The 20420-nt window shown below is 41.6% G+C and overlaps 1 protein-coding gene across 2 annotated transcripts in view; it reads right to left on the bottom strand.

The window, feature by feature from the left end:
• The window catches only part of Nalcn (sodium leak channel, non-selective), a 281091-nt gene that overhangs the window by 15192 nt on the left and 245479 nt on the right, over positions 1 to 20420 (bottom strand). For both annotated transcript variants that reach the window (XM_027938884.2, XM_071610798.1), the window contains 8 exons: positions 16482 to 16588; positions 10738 to 10858; positions 10554 to 10652; positions 4960 to 5053; positions 4346 to 4452; positions 4069 to 4143; positions 3244 to 3363; positions 288 to 356 (listed from right to left, as the gene is read on the bottom strand). In XM_027938884.2, the coding sequence (XP_027794685.1) occupies positions 288 to 356; positions 3244 to 3363; positions 4069 to 4143; positions 4346 to 4452; positions 4960 to 5053; positions 10554 to 10652; positions 10738 to 10858; positions 16482 to 16588 (792 nt within the window). The remainder of the gene's footprint in view (positions 1 to 287; positions 357 to 3243; positions 3364 to 4068; positions 4144 to 4345; positions 4453 to 4959; positions 5054 to 10553; positions 10653 to 10737; positions 10859 to 16481; positions 16589 to 20420) is intronic.

Raw genomic sequence — 20420 nt, forward strand, 5'->3', positions numbered from 1 at the left:
AGCAATATAAACGGCAAGAGACATCACAAGATAATTAAGCTACTGATTTAACATTTAACTGTTAACCTTGACTTTGTGATTTCTAGTCATTTGTTGACTGCAGCCCTATCACCCAGGACAGCTGAAGCCAGGGGGCCACTTTTTCTTCATTGCCTATGTGATTTTTGCGAGGATTTTTTTCCCCCTCTGGGGTGCCGGGGAAGAACGAGGGCCTCACGTGTGCTAGGCAAGTGCTCTACAACTGAGCTGCACCCGTCCCTTGCCAGCATTCTCTGTGACATACTCACATGCTTTCCACAGATGGAGAAAAACCTGAAGACGATGACACAGGCACCCATCATGTAGGTATAGGCGTTCTGAAATGGAAGCAGAAGACAGCTTTCGTCATTTGCACAAAAGATCTTGTTTCCATTCCATTTTTCATTTTAAGTCTTCTGTGAAGCCTACTGAATAATTAGTTTAATAGAAGGTGAAAATTCTCCTAAGAAATTTATCTAAAAAAGGTGCAGAAAAGGTCGCCACCCACAACTCATGAATAAGTATTAGATGTGAAATCAAATCTCAAATGAAACTTGGAGGTCTGTTTCGCTCAGCTAATTTCCGTATTTCAAAATTTATTGTTCATAAAACAGTGACTGGCTCTTTTGAGGACAGGGTGTAAGAAACAGAGGGTAACCATGCAACACAAGATAGCCAAGTGGGACATGACATAAAAAGGTCCCAGCAAAGAGAGAAGACTGATGTTGGAAAGGTGACCGCAGGCACAGTCCTCTCTGAAGACCAGCCACACATTCACCAGTCCAAGTTGACTTAGAGAAGTCCCCAGCTCAGAAACACACCCTGCTCTTCCTCCAAGGGTATGATGAGAGCAGGAGATGACTCTGCCTTATGACTAAGAAGGCTGCATCTGAAGAGCTAAGATCCCGCTGGCTGCCACTGTGATAACAACCTTGACATTCATCTGGTGCCAAAGCATGACTGTTCTCCAGGAGGCTGCCCAGCCAAGTGACAACAGTCACAGATGGGTCCTCGGGAAGGGGGTCCAGTGAGAGTCCTGGGGAGGTGCATGCCAAGGAATGTGCACACAGCATTTTTGGACGGTGGACAAGGACTGCACCTTCCTTCCCAGAAGTCCCCTACAAGCTGTGGCAGGGAAAGGGCACCTCCCAGGGCCAGAGGTTCCTGGACAAGAACAAAAGCAGTCAAGCAGAACAGGCAAGTTGGTCTTTGTGGCTCAGATTTCCTCTCTGCAGACATCTGGGATTAGGGAGCCTACTCCATTCTTCTGGGACTGACAAGCTTTTAGTTTCAAATCTGACTAGAGAGGCAAAACCATGGGCTTTGCTGCCTCTTCCTTCCATGCTAGCTCAGGGTCTGCTGTCTTCCTCTTGTTCCAAAATTCATGACCACTAACAGCTTCCAGGATGACAACTGGTGCTTCCTCACCTGGAGCACAAGGTCCTGGGCAGACTGACTCCTTCCTGCCCATGAAAATCTTACCAGGCCGTTCCTGCTCCTTCTAACCTCCCCCCACACAAGCTTTCCTTCTTCCAGCTCCTGCACCCTCATCACAGGCCCGGCTGCCCAAAATGTTCTCCCTCCTCCAGATGGCGCCCATCGCCCTACGCTCCAGACCTCTCCCATGCAGCTGTCTCCCACTCCTGCTGTCCCAGGAACACAGGCTGCCCCCCACCCCAAGCCCCCACCCCAACCCCCCACCCCACCGGGGCATCATTGTGATTCTCACTGAGCATGCGGTGGCTACCTAGCTTTCTAGGGTATGAGCTTTACAAGGACAGCAACTGACATTGTTTTGCTCATTACATTCTGCTCAGTCCTAGCACAGTGCCGTACACATCTGTGTGCTCAAAACTCTATTGTTTGAAAAAAAATGAATCCAGGTGACTGAGGGCTCAAGCAGTCCCTGCTGCCAAAGGCACCATGATGTCATACCAAGGCAAGCCCTGCCTGAGGGGTACCTGGGTTCTATGAGTTGTCAGTCTGTCTTGACAGGCCCCCAGTGTTAAAGGGGATGGGGGAATGAGACGACTGATAATATGACTTTCAGCTGGGGTCAAGGAGAACAACAAGAAAAAAGGTATTTACAGTAACACCTTCTGGGTTGGTGCAGTCCTGACAGTTTGAAAAAGCTTCCCTTGCATGATTTCATGTGATCTGCATAACACCTCTATGGAATAAGTGGATGGTAAAGTGACATCCCTCCCTCCAGCTCAGAGAGCAGGAACAAAGGATCACCAAAGACATGTAACGGGATGAAGCCAGGAAAGTGGTAGAGCTAATAAATCCACACTGCCTAATATGGGCACAACCAGTCACGTGTGGTTATTACACATGGGAAATGTGGCGGGTGCGTATGAGGGTGTGCTGTGAATGTGCAATCCACCGTCAAGACTTCATGCCAAGAAAAAGGACATAACTGATTTAATCAGTTCTGCTCGTTGCTCACCTGCTGAAATGATGATCTTTTGTAAATGGGATATGAGTAAGTTAGAAAATATTAAACTCTAGTCAAAATCTGATTCTTCTTCAGTTTCTCCTAGAAAAATTTAAGTGGCATCTGTGGCCACATTTTATTCCCTACTGGACAAGATCACTCTAGATCGTGGTCAAGCATACCCATGACTGCAGATTTTGAGCTGAAACTCAGACTGAAATGAAAGATGAAAGCATTTTGGGCAGATAGTGAGGGCCTAGGCATAGAGCTGGAGAATGGGGTGCTTTGGAGAAATGTCAACTAGGTTCTGGGAGGAAATAGGAATGTGGAAGTACCTGTGAATTACATAGCAAAATATTGCTTGTAACGGAGTGGGTTGGAGTCTACACTTAGGCTCAGAATACAGAGTCTGAGGCTTCTGCCACCAGCTGTGTGAATTTGGACAGGCGCCTTAATTTCTTTTTCAGTTTCCTTTGCTCTCTCCCTTTGGTTTGATCCTGTGGTAAAATGAAGTTTTCAATGAAGAGTCTCTTTAGGTCTTTCTTTTTGGCTTGCACACTCCAGGCTTTGAAGGGCCAAGTTCTGCCCATGTGAAGAGTGTGGGCATGTGCACACAAGCATATGTGTGTTTGTGTGTGCAAGCATGCCTGAGGGTTGATCACAACCAAAGTTGGATTGTAGTTAATCTAACACGTGAGAGTGGACGGCATGGAGGGAAGAGAGACTGGGAACAGCTCTGCCCCAAGCTGAGCTGGAAACACCAGCTCAAAGCCCAAGTGTGCACCTACCAGGAGGGCGAAGTGGAGCACCACCCACACCACTCCGAGGGATGTCACTAGGAGGTCGTATCGATTTCTCCTGCTCTGCCAGAAGCCTGCAGGTGACATGGCTATGATCTTCATTGTAACCTGGAGAAAAATAATGAGGAGAATAAGCACAGGATGAGTGTTCCGCCCATATTTAAATCTCTTAACTTGAGTCGCATTCTATTTTTTAAAGATGTAATAAACAGTTAATTAATAATGTATACGTTTTTATTTTCAAAGCTAAGTAGGTTACAAATATATATTCTCCTCTTTTCTCCTCATTCGACGATTTGTTACAGCAGGACATTCTTCTTTCTCAAGTAAAAGAACATAGATATTTCAGAAGCACCAGCCAGTGCAGGGTGCTTCTGTCTTTCAAAGACCGTGGATGGGGTTGGAAAGTGATCTCGTATGGACCATGTGTTAAAATAATCCTGGCTGAGCCAGTGTTCACTTTGCCACCACACTGCAATTTGAAGCCTTGAACTACAGTGGCTTGGATGGTTAGCTCTACATAGTTGAGCTCACAGAGCTGGACAGACAAACATCCAGACCCAACAAGCTATGGTAGTTAGAGAGACTGGGAGTCCGAAGTGAAGTCTTTGTTCAAGTTCAGCGGAACAGCCAGAAGAGGAGGTACCCCACAAGCACGCTCCTCCTGCCGCCAGCCCCGCTGCCTCCAGAGCCATCAAAGGTGATGAGACACGGAGGCGAAAGTCAGCGCCATCAAAAGGGCACACTGACTTACTTTAAAACTGCCCACAACTCCCCCGTTCCCCCCAGAGCTGGCAGACTCCTTAGGATTACCTCCAGCACAAAGATGAAGGTGAACACAACCGACATTGTTGCCAAAGGGACGGTCACGGGATCCTCCACGTCCCACTGCAACAGGAAGAACACACAGGTCATTGCCACATCTACTGGACACCAAGTCCCCCCTCTGCGGTCCATGTTAACGCGACTGTGAATCTTAATGTTTTACTAGAGGACAGAGATGGCAAATGGCTGTGGCAGCTTGTGACATTCCTGGATGTACCAGTGAATATAGAATTCCCTCCCACCGTCTCAAGGTGAAACCAAGTACCTTGACAGACAGCAGCACGGACTGGGCCAGAACAAGTAACGCGATTGTCCTCTTAAAAAACGGGTGCTGGGTTATGTCATACATTTTAGCTCTAAAACCATCATTATCTGGAAAAGAAAGGTTTAGGCAAGGGCACTTCAGACGGGGGTCACATTTAAATTTCTTGCTCTGGTTTTCTTTAATGCCCACCTTAAAGCCCATTACATCCCCCTCCTCCAGTTCAATCTATTGTGAAGCGTTTTGCAGGAATGCCTGGCTCTCGATATTTAAAATGACAGTGCATGACGCGGTCCGTATTGGAAGGAGAAGCACATCATCCAATTTCTGTCAGTTTAATACATTTCACTCATATTTTTTAAAGGCAAGCACAAATATATTTTATTTAAAAAATCATTTTTTCATTAAGGCTTATTCTGAGAGCACTGAAGCACAGCGTTTGGGTGGTTGATTTTAATAGCCTATGAACAGCTCTGTAGTTTGGAGCCTGTTTCTATATTAACTTATGCACAACCTCCCAGTGGCCTCACAATTATTATTTTAATTTAAATCTGAGACTCCTGGGGAATCATGAACACTAGGGCCCAACATGAATAAAATCAGAGCATCTTTGATACCCGGGCGGGGTGGGAGATGAAGCGGCTGCGCGATCTTCAGTCTGCTCTTGAGATCTTCCCATCTCCTCTGATCTACAGTCAGCAGAGCCGTCCCCTTGACAAACAAAGAAAGCAGCAAAAGGAAGAGGGAAAGAAGGTTGCAGATGGGGGGGTTTTACAAACAGGGCCGGTGTCTGCTCACAATAAAGATATTCTCCAAGTTCTGTGCTGGTTAAAGAAACACGGACAGAATTCTCACTCTGCCTTGAGAGGAGGCCCCAAAGGCAGGAAGAGACCTTCAGAGAACAACCAGCAGCCTTCCGCCATTGTCTCTGACGGTAATACTTAGGTCTGGGAAAATTTTATGAAGGTCTCCTATAAGGTTACATTGTGAAAAAGGCATACTAACCAATAAGGGTTAGTTTCTTTTCACAGGGGCAAAATTCCAGTTTGCCAATGCTGCTGCTTCTAGTTAAGGTGTTTTTTAAAGAGATGAAACCACAGAATTTGCTTCTTTAAGGAATCAGGGCTGTGAAGACTTACTAAATGGACTTAGATATTCTGGGTGATATAATATTCGATAAAACACACATGAACAGTATCATTCCACAGGAAGCAGAAGTGTGATTTCAGAAACTGGGGGGAAAATACCTAACCTCACTTCCATCTTCCCTTCCTTCCTAGAGCTAATGACGGTCCTTCCAGGGTCCATGTTTTCATACGATTTTCAGAATTTGGGGCTTTTATGTATTTATAGAGACAGAATGATGTATTCATTTAAACTTTAAAATCAATATGTACGCATATTTATGCAGTTTGTCTTTATCTTCATTTATTGTATGTTTTCCATACAACTGGATTCTTGGATCGAATTGGCTCATTTTAACAGGTCATATAGCGGTCCTCTACACAAATATATCAGAAGTTACTCACTGTAGGTTTATGGACTATAATCAATGCTATAGGTAACACATAGCTACTGTCTCACTGTGAGTGTCTGCACTGTAAATCTCTAGACAATCATTGGTATCTGGGAATTTAAACATTATCACGTTGATCAGATATTGTCAAAGAGAAATAACCAAAACACTTTCCCATCAGCAATATATGTGTTTCCCTTTCCTTATTTTCTTGCCAATATTTGACATTATTAGAAATTTTGATTTGGTCATTTTGATGGCTATGAAATATGCCTAATTCAATTTTAATACTAACAAGATGAAGCATTTTTATGTATATAAGTGGCAATTCCTCCATCTTCCTATATGAATTGCCATTCATATTCCTTATTCACTTTTGTATTTTCTTACTCCGAATGTTTCTAGAAATTCTCTATATATTATGGTTACAGTTTGGATATGAGGTGTCCCCAAAAACTCCTGTATTAATGCAGGAATATTCAGAGGTGGGATGATTGGTGAGAGCTCTAATGGAATGGGTCCGTCCTAGTTTAAATGGGTGGTAACTCTAGGCAGGTGGGGCATGGCTGCAGAAGGTTGGTCGTTGGGAGTTGTGCCCTGGAAGGATTGATCGTCCCTTTGCCCCTTCCTCTCTGCTTCATTTTTTGCTTCCATGCTGGCATGAATGGAGCAGCACTCCTCCACCAAGCCCTTCGGCCATGATTTCTCAGGCCCAGGGCAATGGAGCCGCACACCATAGACTAAGCCTCTGAAACCATGAGCCAGCATAAACATTCCCCCTCTAAGTTGTTCTTGCCAGGTATTTTGGACACAGCAGCAAAACGCTGACTATCATAGTTATGGATCATAAATAATCCAAATATATTCTTTATATATTATGGATCTTTTTGTCAGTTATGTGAGTTGTAAATACAGTGTTTCCTCGGTTTGCATTTAATTTTGCTTATAGTGCCTTTTTTCATTTAGATTTTTGTAGTTTTAATGGAATCCAACTTACAAGTTTTTTTCTTTATAGATCTTACTTTAGGGCTGATGTCTAAAAAAGCACAACTACTCTGGGGTCAAATAGAAATGCTTACATGGATTAAAAGTGGCTCAAAGTTTGCTTTTCTTATCCAGATCTTTAATTTATCTGAAATTATTTTAGAGGGTGCCATGGGGTGGGGAGCTCAGAGGGATTCTTACACTGAAGCAGTGGGAGCCCCCAGCATAGTATCGCTGATCCCCTGCCTCTGGGCTGATGGGCGGCGTTGCTTCAATTCTGCACACATGTGACCCAGGGTCACTGCACCAGCGCCCCGTTGCTGTCATTACTGTGGTTTGCTCACTTTCCTCCTCCATGTTTTTTGTTCTTGCTCAACCTTCCTGGAGGCTTTTGGACTTAATTTTCTTCTAGAACCAGCTTTTGTATTCTTGAACCTGATAGAAACTATTGAAGTTTCCATATCATTAATTTCTGTCAAAATCTTGATGGCCTTGTTTTTCTTACTCTTCAGTTTTACCTTGTAGTTACTATAATTTGTTGATTTAGGTACTTGACATATGAATATTTAAACTTTGACTTTTTCTCTAATTATACACTTAAAGTGATAAATTTCTCTCTACTGTTTTATCTACACCTTGTGTTTTTTGTTTTTTTGGTGCTGGGGATTGAACACAGGGGTACTTAACCCCTGAGCCACATTCCCAACCCTTTTTATTTATTATTTTGAGACAGAGTCTCACTATGTTGCTCAGTGTCTCACTAAGTTACTGAGGCTGGCTTTGAACTTGTGATCCTTCTGTCTCAGTCTCCTGAGCTGCTGGGATTACAGGTATATGCCACCATTCCCAGCTCTTGCATGTTTTTAGATATTTAAAGTAATTTATCTCTAAATGTTTTGTGGTTTTGTACTATGATTTCTTCTATAACTCATAAATAATTTGGGATGTTGTCCTAGTAGTTCTAAATTATGAGGGTTCTTTTTTTAAACTATTTTTTCTGTGACAGAGAACATATACTATACATTATCTGTTTTTTGGTAATTATTGGTAATTGGACATCTAAAGTTTTCATTTTGTATTTGAAAATAATGCATATTCTCAAATTTGGGGGATCAAGGCTCTTTTTATTTTCATCAAGTAAAATATTTTTAATTGTGTCAAATCTCATGTCCTTTCATTTATCTGATTTATGAGTTTCCTAGAGAACTATGTTAATATCTTTTATTATGATTTTGGATTTGCTAGCTTCTTTTTGAATTTGGTTAGCTTTTGCTTTATATATTTTGAGATGCAAGAATTCTGTATCTTTCTGATAATTAGTTTTTTGTCATTATTAATTATCCCCCTTACCTAATCATGGTATTTGTTTTAAGTGATTTTTTTTTCTGATATTGGTATTGCTAAACCACTTTTCTCATTAATTGCAAACAAATACTTGTTCTCTAGACAAACATAGATTTCATTATTCTTTTGTTGATCAAAACAACTAATTTTTTGAAAAGTGAAATTTCAAAGGCATCCAAAAGAATAATAAACAGGGAATTCTCATCTGCCCATTAATACATAAGAATCTCTGAAAGTTTGTTATTGTCAATAAAAGTGTATTAAATGCATGGTCTCATGGTAAGGAAATCAGAAATAAAGGCATATTATTGGAATACACGTGGAGCATTGTAAAGACACTACCATTTTCTAGGGAAGACCTATTTTACACAATTCCAAACTCTAAAAATACTGCCTATTTATATTCCTTTGGTATGACCTTTAAGATGTGTGTTCCCGAAGGTGGAAATTTCTGTGTTTACGGTTCAGTTTAGTTTGCTAGGTCTTCAGGGATCAGTGGTGTCTACCACCCAGTACATACACAAATAAATCTGGTGAATGAATAATAAATGAGTAAATGTTGTTCTATAAGCACTTAGGCGCTAACTTCTAAAAATCTTGCAGAAAAGGTTCACATAAATTATAAGTTTCTATATTAAGGTTACTAGTGAATTTTGTAATGTTCTGTAAAATGACTTCTTCTCAGATTCCTCTTTCCCTCAGCACCTATTTGGGCTGATGTACCACTCCCCCAGAGGCAGAACATAAAGAACAGCAGTGGAAGTGGACCTGCTGGTAATTCTGCTTGCGCGGCCATTTCTCAGTTTCTCAAGTTCAAGACTTATATTAATTATACATGTGTTTTCAGTTACTGAATATCTTATGTTGTTCCATTTACATTGCTGAATTGTGAGCTGCCACAGAACCCAATTCTCATGTAGTCAGGAGCCTGCTCAGAGCTCATGTGTTGTTCTGAGCTGTTGGTGCCTACACTCTCCGCTAATAGACTGATTCACTTCTGCTCACATTATGGAATTCCCAGTGTCTGCACCACCACATGGCTGGAAGAGATCCTCCTTCTTCTTTATGCTTGGTATCAAACTATGAATGCACCTTAGGGCTCAGAGAAACTCAACATGTTAGAAAGTAAGATAGAGGGGCCAGGTGACCTGATCACTACTGTTCTTTCTAACTTTATGATTCCATGTTTCTTTAGGTGAAATAACATTGGGACCCAAAGGAGGGATTTTCAAATGGCACCCTTTGAAAGCCTGAATGAAGGGACATACTCACTAAGCACACATCAAAGGTAGCAATTGACTGAGTAAGCAGTTCCCTGCGTATTAAGCCTGGGGACACTGAATGATTGAGTCCTAGGTGCAGCTACACAAACCAAAGACCTCTGATGTGAATGCAAGAGAACCAGTCCTAGCCATGGATGACATCGAGCAGCACGGAGCTGTGCAGACAAATCTAGCTTTGGGGGACAGGTTTTATACTTTTGCATTTGAAGAATCACAAACTCTGTAGTAATGGGCACCAAATCTGACTTCTCGTCCCAATTTTCTGCTCTCTATAAATCCCAAAGTTATTGGTTTTTCTTCTACCATGCATGGGAGTTGTGAGATCTGACAGTGGCATGTATGAAATCTCAATATAGATGAAGGGCTCAACAATGAGTGTATTTTGATTATTGTGATTCCAAAAATTGTTTTTCCATAATGGAAAGCTCATCAGCCATGCTCAGAAGAACAATCACCTCTCCCCCGAGTGCTAACGGAATGTTCTTCCCAACTCATTTATTGATAGGAAACTACATTGTACATTGCTGTTTTCCCATTTGTGAGCCTTGTACTGATCATCAGAGCTGTTGAGAACTCAGCATGTTACGTGGGGTTTGTGAAGTATGTAAAGTTTACATGAAATTAGAAAATCTTCTTTTTGTTCTTTGATGTAGAATTTAAAAATTTGTACGGTACCTCCCTAGCCCATCAGAATTCCAAGTCCGCCTACTGAGTGACAAAGGAGACTGCAATTTACATTTTGTGAAATGATATTACCTGCAATCAGCTCCCCACTTTCAGCTACTGTATTTTAATAACTTGCTGTACATCCTTTCAATCCAAACAATAGGAGATGCGCTTCTCAATTGTGGGGGAATTAATGACACTGTAGCCAAGAGGGTAAATTTAGCAAGAGAATTGTACTTCTAAATAATGTGCCTGAAAGGCAGCGATGAGGTACTTTGTAAAATTGTTATACAGATTATTTCCACCAGTCACATTACAGTTTAATGCTACTTCATGCTGTGGTGTGGGGGGAAAAAACAGTTCAAAGTGGGGGGCAAGTAAAGAATAAAGCCTGTGGTAGTCAACCAAGGATTCTTACCTTGTTTTCATTAAAATTAGCAATAACTACTCCAACAAAAAGTGTCAGTCCAATCATGCAACCCAGGAAAACAAAAACATGAATATAGATTCCATGGATCTGCATAAATGAAAAATATGGTTATTCATCAAAGCAAATCAAAGCTGCTCTGGAAATGTTCAAAAGATTCGATGTGCTTGCTCACCGGCCCCACGCGATGAATAATAACGTCCCTCACTTCTACCCAGCCTTTCAAGGAGAGAACTTCAAACAATGCCAGCATAGCATTCCCCACATTGTCGAAATTAAAGTTCCGAGGATTTGCCCTGCAATTCCGAAAGAGGAACAGTTCTGTAAAATTCCAAGGAGAAAGGGACATTTTACAGCAAATGCCTATAGCTCTTTCTAATTCCGAGTATAGGGTGTCTTCAGCTTTGGGGAAGATTGGGGTACCTGGGATTCGTTGGCTGTCCTATGTGTTGTTATGTGTTAACATAACATAGATTCATCAGGTGGCCTCAATTTAAAGCAAAGGGCACAACAGCTCTAGATCCAGCCTGAGGTTCTGAAGTCCCTGCTGCCTCTGTACTGACGACATGGAGGAACTTGCTGAAAATGAGATTTTATAGATTTGCACAAAGGGGCATCGGACTCTGGGTGTGAATTTTGAGAGTTTTATCATTGAAACTTCTAAAGGCATAAATCACAATTGGCTCTATTAAAAGAAAGTGGAAGAAGAGCAGAATTTGGTTACTTAATTTCACTTTGTGCCTTAACATACTGAGGCTTTGAGGGGCTGTTGATTCCAGAGGCTGAGGGTTGTGCGGATATACGTCAAGTTACTCCCTCCTGGTTGGATTTTTCCTCTCATTAACTCTTGAGAAGTCTCAGTAGACCTTCTCATGATGCCCAATTCACAGTTTGCGCTCTATACCTGCAGTGGATTCCTAATTCCCAAAACACTTGGGCCACATTATTATTTATTTTGTTTGGGGGATGGGCTATCTCCTTCCTTGTTTTCTGACACAAGTTATACTTTTTTCCTTCTCAATTAAAAAGTGATCCCTTTCACTATATTGCATCTTCTTTCATTATTGTGGGTTTAGCTAACTTTTGTTGTGGTTATAAACAGAAAAAAGAAACTTTAATTTTTTCCTTTTCTTTCTTATTAGAGGCTATTTTAAATAAAGGTTTCAACAACTGCACACTTGAAAACCAGGCACTATCACTACCCTTGCTGAATCTGAATTTGACGATAAATTGGCTCTGAACTGCTGAGTTGGGAAGGTCTCCTGGAGCCTATCTACATCATAATTTTAATTACTTTCCCTACTTTTTCGTTTATCAGAATTGAACCCTCATGAAAGGCATACTCTGAGGGGAATCTGGCTCAGATTTTGTTACAATTCTTTATGTTTTTTAAACTATAGAAACAGTCATGAGATTTACCTTTGTAAGTTTTGTTGTTGTTGTTTTTTTTAGAATACTGAATAGATGAATATCTAATAAGAAAGCATAAAATGAAAGTGGCTTGCTCTTTTAGGGTTTAAGGATGATTGACAGAGATGTTTTCTATATAGTACAAAAGCTTCACTAAGAAATTTACATTTTGGACTTCTGATTTATATTTTCTTCTGCATGAAAGTACATATAAATTCTTTTGAATTTTTCCAACAACCTTACTTGGGATGGTGGTGGTGTTTCAATTAAATTCCAGGTCTTTTATAGTAGACAGCAGTTGTAAGGATTCTACAGATGCTGCAGTTTGCTTGAATAAGGACTTTTTAAAACCAAGTGAGCCAGTTCTCAGATCTGATGTTGAACTTTCTTACTCATCCATTTCCTTTATGTAAAAAGTGCTTTTTCAGCTAAATTTGCAGCAACTTAAACACTTTCATGTTCCATATACTTTAAAGTTAGAATATGTTGAAAATACACTTTTAGGCTAAACCATGAAAAATAAAATGTAGTATTATAGGCTTAAATAAGTTAAAGGATTTATCATATTTTAAAAAACAAGACTTCTTCAGTTTTAATTATATGACTGTTTATTTGTGCTTTGTTTATGCTAGCAAATTGGAAAGTGCGTCTCACCTACAATATCTAGAGATTAAATAGATACCAACCCTAATCCTTATTGTTATCTTCCCTGTTTCCCTTCCTTGAATTGGAAGGCTGCTTAAATATTATCTTTTCTGTTATTTTTAAAAAAGATTATAATCTTGCCTATCCAATTAAAAAAATACTAAGACATTGGTTCTGACCTCATAATCTGGTCGATCTTTGGATTTCCCAGGGGAAAGTGCTCCAAGGCCCCCTAAATCACAATAAAGGGAGCCAGTCACTCCTCCTCTGGAGAAGATGGGGCACATGGGGAAGGCAATCAGCCCCTGCCTTTGGATATGGAAACCCAGGGAACAACACTTTCCAAAATGGTATCCTGTGTCGCCTGCATTCTAGCCATCTTTCCTAAAGAAATCAGAAACTTTTTGTGCTTTTAAGAATGCACCAACTCTCCTTTTGCCTTGAGCTTTGGCAGCAGAGCTTCTTCCACTGGAAGCACCTGAGCTTGGCCTCATCCTTCCTTCCCACCTGCCCTTTGCTGTCTTTCTTTCCCCTGCCTATTTCCAGCTGTTGTCCTTTAAAAGTTAACCAATGTGGGCTGGGGGCATAGTGGAGCGGTAACGAGTTTGCCTAGCATGTAGGAGGCCTTGGATTCAACCTCCAATACTGCCCACAAAGAAAGTTACCAGTACTTCTCCTCTCTGCCTGGTCCTTCATACTCTGGGTTAAGAGCTTCTCCTGCGTGAGTACAATTCCCAGCACCTTTTATCTTTCTGCAGGTATCAGAGGCTGATATTCCATGAAATTAAGAAACCTAAGTCTCTTGAGAACCCTCCCTGCACACAGTTCTGTTCTCCACCAGATTTCAAGCTTGTAAGGGGCGAGGGCCGTAACTGATCCATAGCTGAATCTGTGGCAAGTGGAAAGCCTGGTGGATTCTAGCACTCGGTAAGTACATTATCACAGAACTGAACACTTTGTTGTTTTTGTTCTCATTCAGGCCATTTTCCTGTATACTGACCTCTTCCTAAAATAAATCACACAGTATTTATAATAGAAGATGTGTTTAATCCTTCTTACTGAGGCAATTTTTATCTCATCAAGTCTGATTCAGAGGAAAATGAACTTATTCATCTGAAGAGAAAATATAGAAACCAGACCATCTCTTGAATTAGACTGTGCATATTTATGTCCTAATTATAATTACCTAAGCATTCCTCTAGGGCTATTCCCAGATATGTTATTTTCTTAATCATAATTTAGCCAATATAAAGATTATAAAAATATTTTTTTTAGCTTCTAACTCTAGATTGGATTATTTAAAAGAAAAAAAAAGGTAAAAAAAATTCATGGTTACACTTGACATATTTTTAGGGCAAAGATTTTTATTTCATTACAACTAATCCAAATCATAATATATCAGGAAAATGGACAAAAGCAATTGTGATGATGTTTGAGGGAAGTGCCTCTATTTGTTTATGCTTTTAAAATGTCATTGAACTTGAAACCACTAATAATAAATTACATAAAATATTGCATTTTGGTTAAATTTGATTTTTCAGATACTTGTAACTGGTTTTATGGGACAGACTGAATGCCACCGGGTACAACTTGGGGCAGGTTTTGCTTTTCTCTGAACACTGCCGTGTGGTGCGTTTCAGCTCCTCTCCTGACATCTTGGAGGGTTCCAAAGTTTTTGGTCACTTTCGGCCATGAGACCAGTCATCTTTGAAGATGACCTTAAAGGATCGGAGTCCTTTTCCTTTCGTGTAGTTTTCAAATACAAAGTAACCAACCCGGAGTCCACACCCCAACCACCTCCTTTCTTGAGTTTTCACCTCCAGAGCACTGCCCTAACCCCCCAGGACCAGCCGCCTGGGGACAGCCCCTCTGTCTTGGAGCCTACAGAAATGATTCAAGCTAGCCAGTCCAAGTCTCCTGCCTGGCCTCCCTCTTCCCCACCATGAAACCCTGGTTCAGGCCTTCTGTAGTTCTCCTTCTGCCTTGTGACCAACCCTGGCACTCCCCAGTGCCCCCCATGGTGTGGCCTGCCCCCTCCTCTTGGGACTGTGAGTTAGAAACTCCCTTTCATTGGCAGCTGTTGCCTGGTCTGTTTGGTCTACTCTACCTCCAGTTTTCTATGAATGCACCATAGTTTACAACAAGAGCAACCATTGCACCTTCCCTGCTGGGAGGGCCGGTCTCCAGGCATCCTGGTCTGCTCTTGCACACAGGCCTCTTTGATGGGGATGCCCTCTGCAGCAGGGTTCCTTTCAAGGTGGCTCAGACCTAGTGGCTTAGGCGACCACGATGTGGTCCTCCAGGAAGACTAGGTAACCTTCCTGTGCCAGGAGGTGAAGAGCAGCCCCCCCACGGAGCCTCCCCCTGCCTGGCCAAGCTCTGGTATGAATGTCCTCCTTCAGGACCTCCCTCAGCCAGGGACGGGAGCACCTGGACCTTTCCCCCAGGGTCAAGGGCAGGAACGCCACAGTGCTCTACCTTGACCTCCTATACTCCCATGATGTTCTCCATGAAAGCAGAGTTTTCTGTCACATAGACTAATGCTGGGTGATGGAGTGAGAAAACGTCTTGGTCTTTTCTGCTGGATGGGTCTAGTCGCTCTCTTTAGAACGTAAGAATGCTTCATCCCCCGTGGTATGAGGTTTTAGTCCAAATACAAAACAGCAAGGAAAAGAATCCCCATTTTATGTCCTGATATAAATAAGTTCTTTACGGTCTGACAAACTTTTATCTCACCAAATACACTTTCTATGCTTTAATTTTTTTTATTTTAATGCAAATTAGACTGCGCACACTGGAATAAGGAGATCCCTGTGGGTTATATTCCTCTCTACTCCTGCTCAAGTCCCACACATCCAAAATGAATCTTTTTTTCCCCCACACTTCTTGAGTATTTAAAAAATAAAACCCCAATATAAATTATATTGAATTGTTTATAAATGTGGATTTCATAGTAGAGAAAGGCCACAGTGAGGTAACAAGGAGTCCTAGGCTACAGCTGGGTGAAGTGCCGTTCCTCTTAAAGAGCTCTGACGTTGAGAGCACACCGTCGTGACAGGAGCAGAGTTCCTGTGGTTCACTCCTTATTCTAAGACGTTAAGAAAAAGAAATTTAAAAAAATTAAGGGGACAAATGAAGTTAATGGAACACTCGGCTCATCAATGAGGCAGAGGGACTACATTCACAGTCATTAGTAAGATGGCAGAGAAAGAAGACACTCAGTACTTCCTGAAGGTGCTTGGTACTTCCAGCTTTGATGTAAATACTTTGAAAACTCATTTTGAAGAAAAATAATTTTTTTTTAATTGGTTGTTCAAAACATTACAAAGCTCATGACATATCATCTTTCATACATTTGATTCAAGTGGGTTATGAACTCCCCTTTTGGCCCCAAATACAAGTTGCAGAATCACATCGGTTACACATCCACATTTTGAAAAATAATTTTTAAAGAGAGAATTAGATATGATTAACATTGTCACTGATTATTCCTCTCCGGTATTTCAATCACGGAAATCCACCAGTATAAGTGGGTTTTAAAATTGAAATGGCTTTATGATTTAGGGTTCTCACCAGTGTTATAAGGATATCAGATCTTCCCTTAAAGATTTAAACTTGGAATGAATTTCCATTCGATGTGATAGAAAAATCTTTGTTTTGAAGCCTCATTAACTTTGAAAACCATTTGAATTCAGATACATAACTTTTAAAGTGTTGGGAAAATAGTAAGGTGGTATTTGATTAGTTTTCATTATTTCAAAGTCTCTAGCAGAGTGACTTTTAGTTTCATGGCATATTATACAGTTTTAAGTCCTCATACCAAGAAACATAGTCAGCTTCAAGATATTTTTCTGATATGCTTACCAAACACGGGGCACCCAGAATCCAGGTTTTTTCTCTCCAGGTCTCAATTTTAAATTTAAGTTCTTGGACACGCTTACATTGATTCTGAATATGCCGTTACAATCCTCCTAGAGTAGGAAAAACAAAGGAGGTAGGGAGCCTGGTGAGACAGAGAGCTCAGAGAAGGCGAGAGACAGGAAACGTTTTCTCACATAGGCAGCAAAGGTCTCTATCCAATAGCAGTGATGAGGACAGCTGTCCAGAAAACAGTGACAAAGACCACAGAGACAGGCAGGGGAAGGAGGTGCTGGAAATACTACCAAGTGGGCAAAGGGCCAGAACAGACATTTCTCCTAGGAAGATCTACAAAGGGCCGGTAAGCAGGAAAAGGTGCTCGGCACCATCCGCCATCAGGGACGTGCAGGTCAAGGCCAACATGAGACGCCTTTCCACAGGCACCGAGAAGCCATTGTAAAAAGTCAAACAGGGCTGGGATTGTGGCTCAGTGATAGAGCACTCGCCTAGCATGCGCAAGGCCCTGGGTTCGATCCTCAGCACCACATAAACATAAATAAACAAAGGTATTGTGTCTAGCCAAAAAATAAATATTTAAAAACAAATAAATAATAAAGTCAAATAACAGCCAGCCCTGGAAGGGCTGTGGAGAAACGGGAGTCCCAGACCTGGAACCCCATACACCACCGAGCAGAGAGGCAGAATGGCGTAACCCCTTTGGAGAACAGTCTGGCAGTTCCTCAAACATCTAAGCATGGAGTTACCACATGCCCATGCCATGGTTTGGACATGGTTTGACTATGTTTCCTGGTGTCATGTGCTGGCAGCTTGGCCCACGGATGTAGAAGGTGGCGAAATCTTTTTAAGAGTGAGCCCAGTGGGGGTGATTTGGTTAGTGGGGGTGCTTCTCTTAAAAGTGTCCTAAGAGAGGTGACTTTCTTCGAGTCTCTGGTATTTGGGTTCCTGTCTCACTGTGTGATCCCTCCCTCTTGCTCTTACACCCACAATGATGCCATCTGCCATCATGTAATATAGCCAAAGGGGCCTCTTTACTGGAAGTTGAACAGATGGGGCCACGCAATCTTGGACTTTCAGCCACCAAAACTGTAAGTTAAATATACCCCTTTTCATTACAAAATACCCAGCCTCAGGTATTTTGTTATAGCAATGGAAATAATAAGACTATTACACCATATAACTTAATGATTCTACTCCTAGGTATTTATCTATCCAAGAGACACGATAAATGTATGTCAACAGAGAAACTTGTACCTGAATGTTAAATTGGAAATACTCATAGTAGTTAAATGGTGGAACCAACTCAAACGTCCATCATTGGAAAAATAGATAAACAAAATGGTATATTCAAACCGTGGAATATAATGTAGCCACAGAAAGGGCTAAAGCACTGACTGGCACATGTGACATATGGATGACCCTTGGAAATAGTAGGCTAAATCAAATAGCTAGTCATAAAAGAGCACCTATTGTATGATTTCACTCATACGAAAGTCCAGAACAGCGAACTCTACAGAGATACAAAGTAGTTAGTAGTTATTTAGGGCTAGACGTATAGAGGGATAAAGGGAAAGGGAGTGACAGTTAACTGATACCAGGTTCTTTTCAAAGATGTGAATGTTCCCAAAGTGGCCACTGTGATGATTATAGAGTTCTGAATATGCTAAAAGCCACTGAACTGTACACTTGAAGGGGATGGATCGTATAGCGTGTGAATTATTTCCAAATAAAGCCTTTTAAAAATATTTAAACATAAAACATCAGTAAGAAGGTTTTGTTGTTGTTGTTTTTGGAGGGGGTACTGGGGATTGAACTCAGGGGCACTTGACCCCTGAGCTACATCCCCAGCCCTATTTTGTATTTTATTTAGAGACAGGGTCTCACTGAGTTACTTAGTGCCTCATTAAATTGCTGAGGCTGGTTTTGAACTTGTGATCCTCCTGCCTCAGCCTCCCGAGCCACTGGGATTACAGGTGTGTGCCACTGCACCTGACCCAGTTAGAAGTTCTGACTCATTTTCTGTCTCCTTGCCCTCTGGTTGGTTATCTTTGTCTCTTTGGCTATAATTATCATATTCTGAGCCTAATCTAGGTTTGAGGTGCATCTGGTAAAATTCTTGAGCATCACTTGAATATATCGACAGAATTTTAACCTGTTTAAAGTCAACTTTGACCCTACGAAATGTCCCCTCTGTCTGTGAACCAACATGCCATCAGCTGTGAGAATGAAGACCTCAGAGTTGTCCTGCTTCTTCTCGTGCCTCACGGTCCAGGTCTCCATTCCTATTTCAACTAGTTTAGCTAATGACAACATTACCTCTGTCTGGATTGCCAATAACATTAAAAAAAAAAAACACATATGACACAAATAATATATCTTTTACTTATAAAGAATGAGTAGTACCAGAAAGGAAAACTGACCCCTAATTACCAGAGACACACACAATTAACTTTTTGGCGTGTATCCTTCCCATCTTTTTTCCTATGCATATATGAGATCATACCGTTTTTATCCTTTCATATGTTTTTTGGTTAAAATATATTGTAATTATCTTTTCATAACCATATCTCTTCATCTACAACACTATTTGGAAGAGCTATATTGCAAGAAATCATCCAGAAGCCCCATGATATACTTGATTAATCAAAGGCCCACCTTTGATTGCATGAGGCTGCCTGGTACCCTGGTTAACGCACAGCACATGGGCCCAGGCAGCCTGGACAGGAATCCCAGCTTCCCCACTTACTAGGTAGGTGACCTTCTACAAGTTATTAATCAGTTTATACCTGTTTTCCTTATTAGTAGGATGCAGGTAACCAAAAGAGTACTAGGGACAAAGCTTTGTGCTTCATGAGCATTAAGAAGTATCTGATTCTTCTTCCCAAAAACCTTTAATGGCTTCTCATTTTGTTGTAGGGACAAACGAGGCAAGGCACCAAAGACAGCAGGAAACAGTTTAATTTGGCTGCAGCCAGGTTTAGAGGGTACAGCCTTTGCTGTAATCAATCAATCCCCTGAACCCCGAGTTCAGGAAGTTTCAGAGTTTTATACCCAGCGTGTAAGGGGAGGGGCTCAGAAGTTCATAGTCTGCAGAAGTTCACATAAAAGCAGCTTTTTCTTTCACTGTTCTGGGCAAGTTAACTCTTCAAGGACAACACCTGAGAAGGGGAGAGCTTCTTCTCCCCTTTCTTTCCTCCCCCTGCCAGCTGTTACCATGGAGCCCAATTGTAACTTATCTTAAAAATGTAGACATCTCTGTGAAGCCCCAGCTCAAGGCCAGAGGCCTTGTTTGCACATTTCTTCAAAGTACTATACTGGATGCATTTGTGATAACTAGTAAGGGGGTGTCCAGCACCTGGAGTGCTGGTATCTTCTCGGCCAGTGGCCAAGTAAACAGGGTGACATGAAAATAGGAAGTTTATCTACATTGGACTCTTTTGCAGAGATTTTTTTTTTTTGCTGACAATCCTAAAATCAGCCATGGTGAAGAGGGCTTTTCGGTGGAGAAAGGGGGTGCCCTTCAATTTCTCATCAAAGAAATCTTCCTCTTGGGACCCCCCAAGTCTGGTATTCAGAGTCTTGAGGGTCTTTCCCAGACTCAGATTTCTGGCTGTGTTTTTCAGTCCTTTTCCACATGGGAGGGAAGTGACTGACTACTGGGGACTGGGTGAGGCTCTCTCCAAAAGGGAACTAATCTGTCTTCAAAACGTTGCTGGGTGAGACACGTGATAGAGGGGGAAGTAGATTCTCAGGGATGAAGTAACCGAACTGAGCCATCCCATCAACTAAAGTCGGATTTTGATCTGGAAGCTGATTCCAAGGCTGCTTCCCTCCTTTTGTCTCACCTCTGCACCTGACTCTTCTTTGCCTGCTTGGTGTCTTTCCTCATCCCGCTTGCTCTGCTTGGGAGGAACTGCCCTGGCCATC

The sequence above is a fragment of the Marmota flaviventris genome, chromosome 4, assembly GCF_047511675.1.
Source record: "Marmota flaviventris isolate mMarFla1 chromosome 4, mMarFla1.hap1, whole genome shotgun sequence".
NCBI classification, from domain to species: Eukaryota; Metazoa; Chordata; class Mammalia; order Rodentia; family Sciuridae; genus Marmota; species Marmota flaviventris.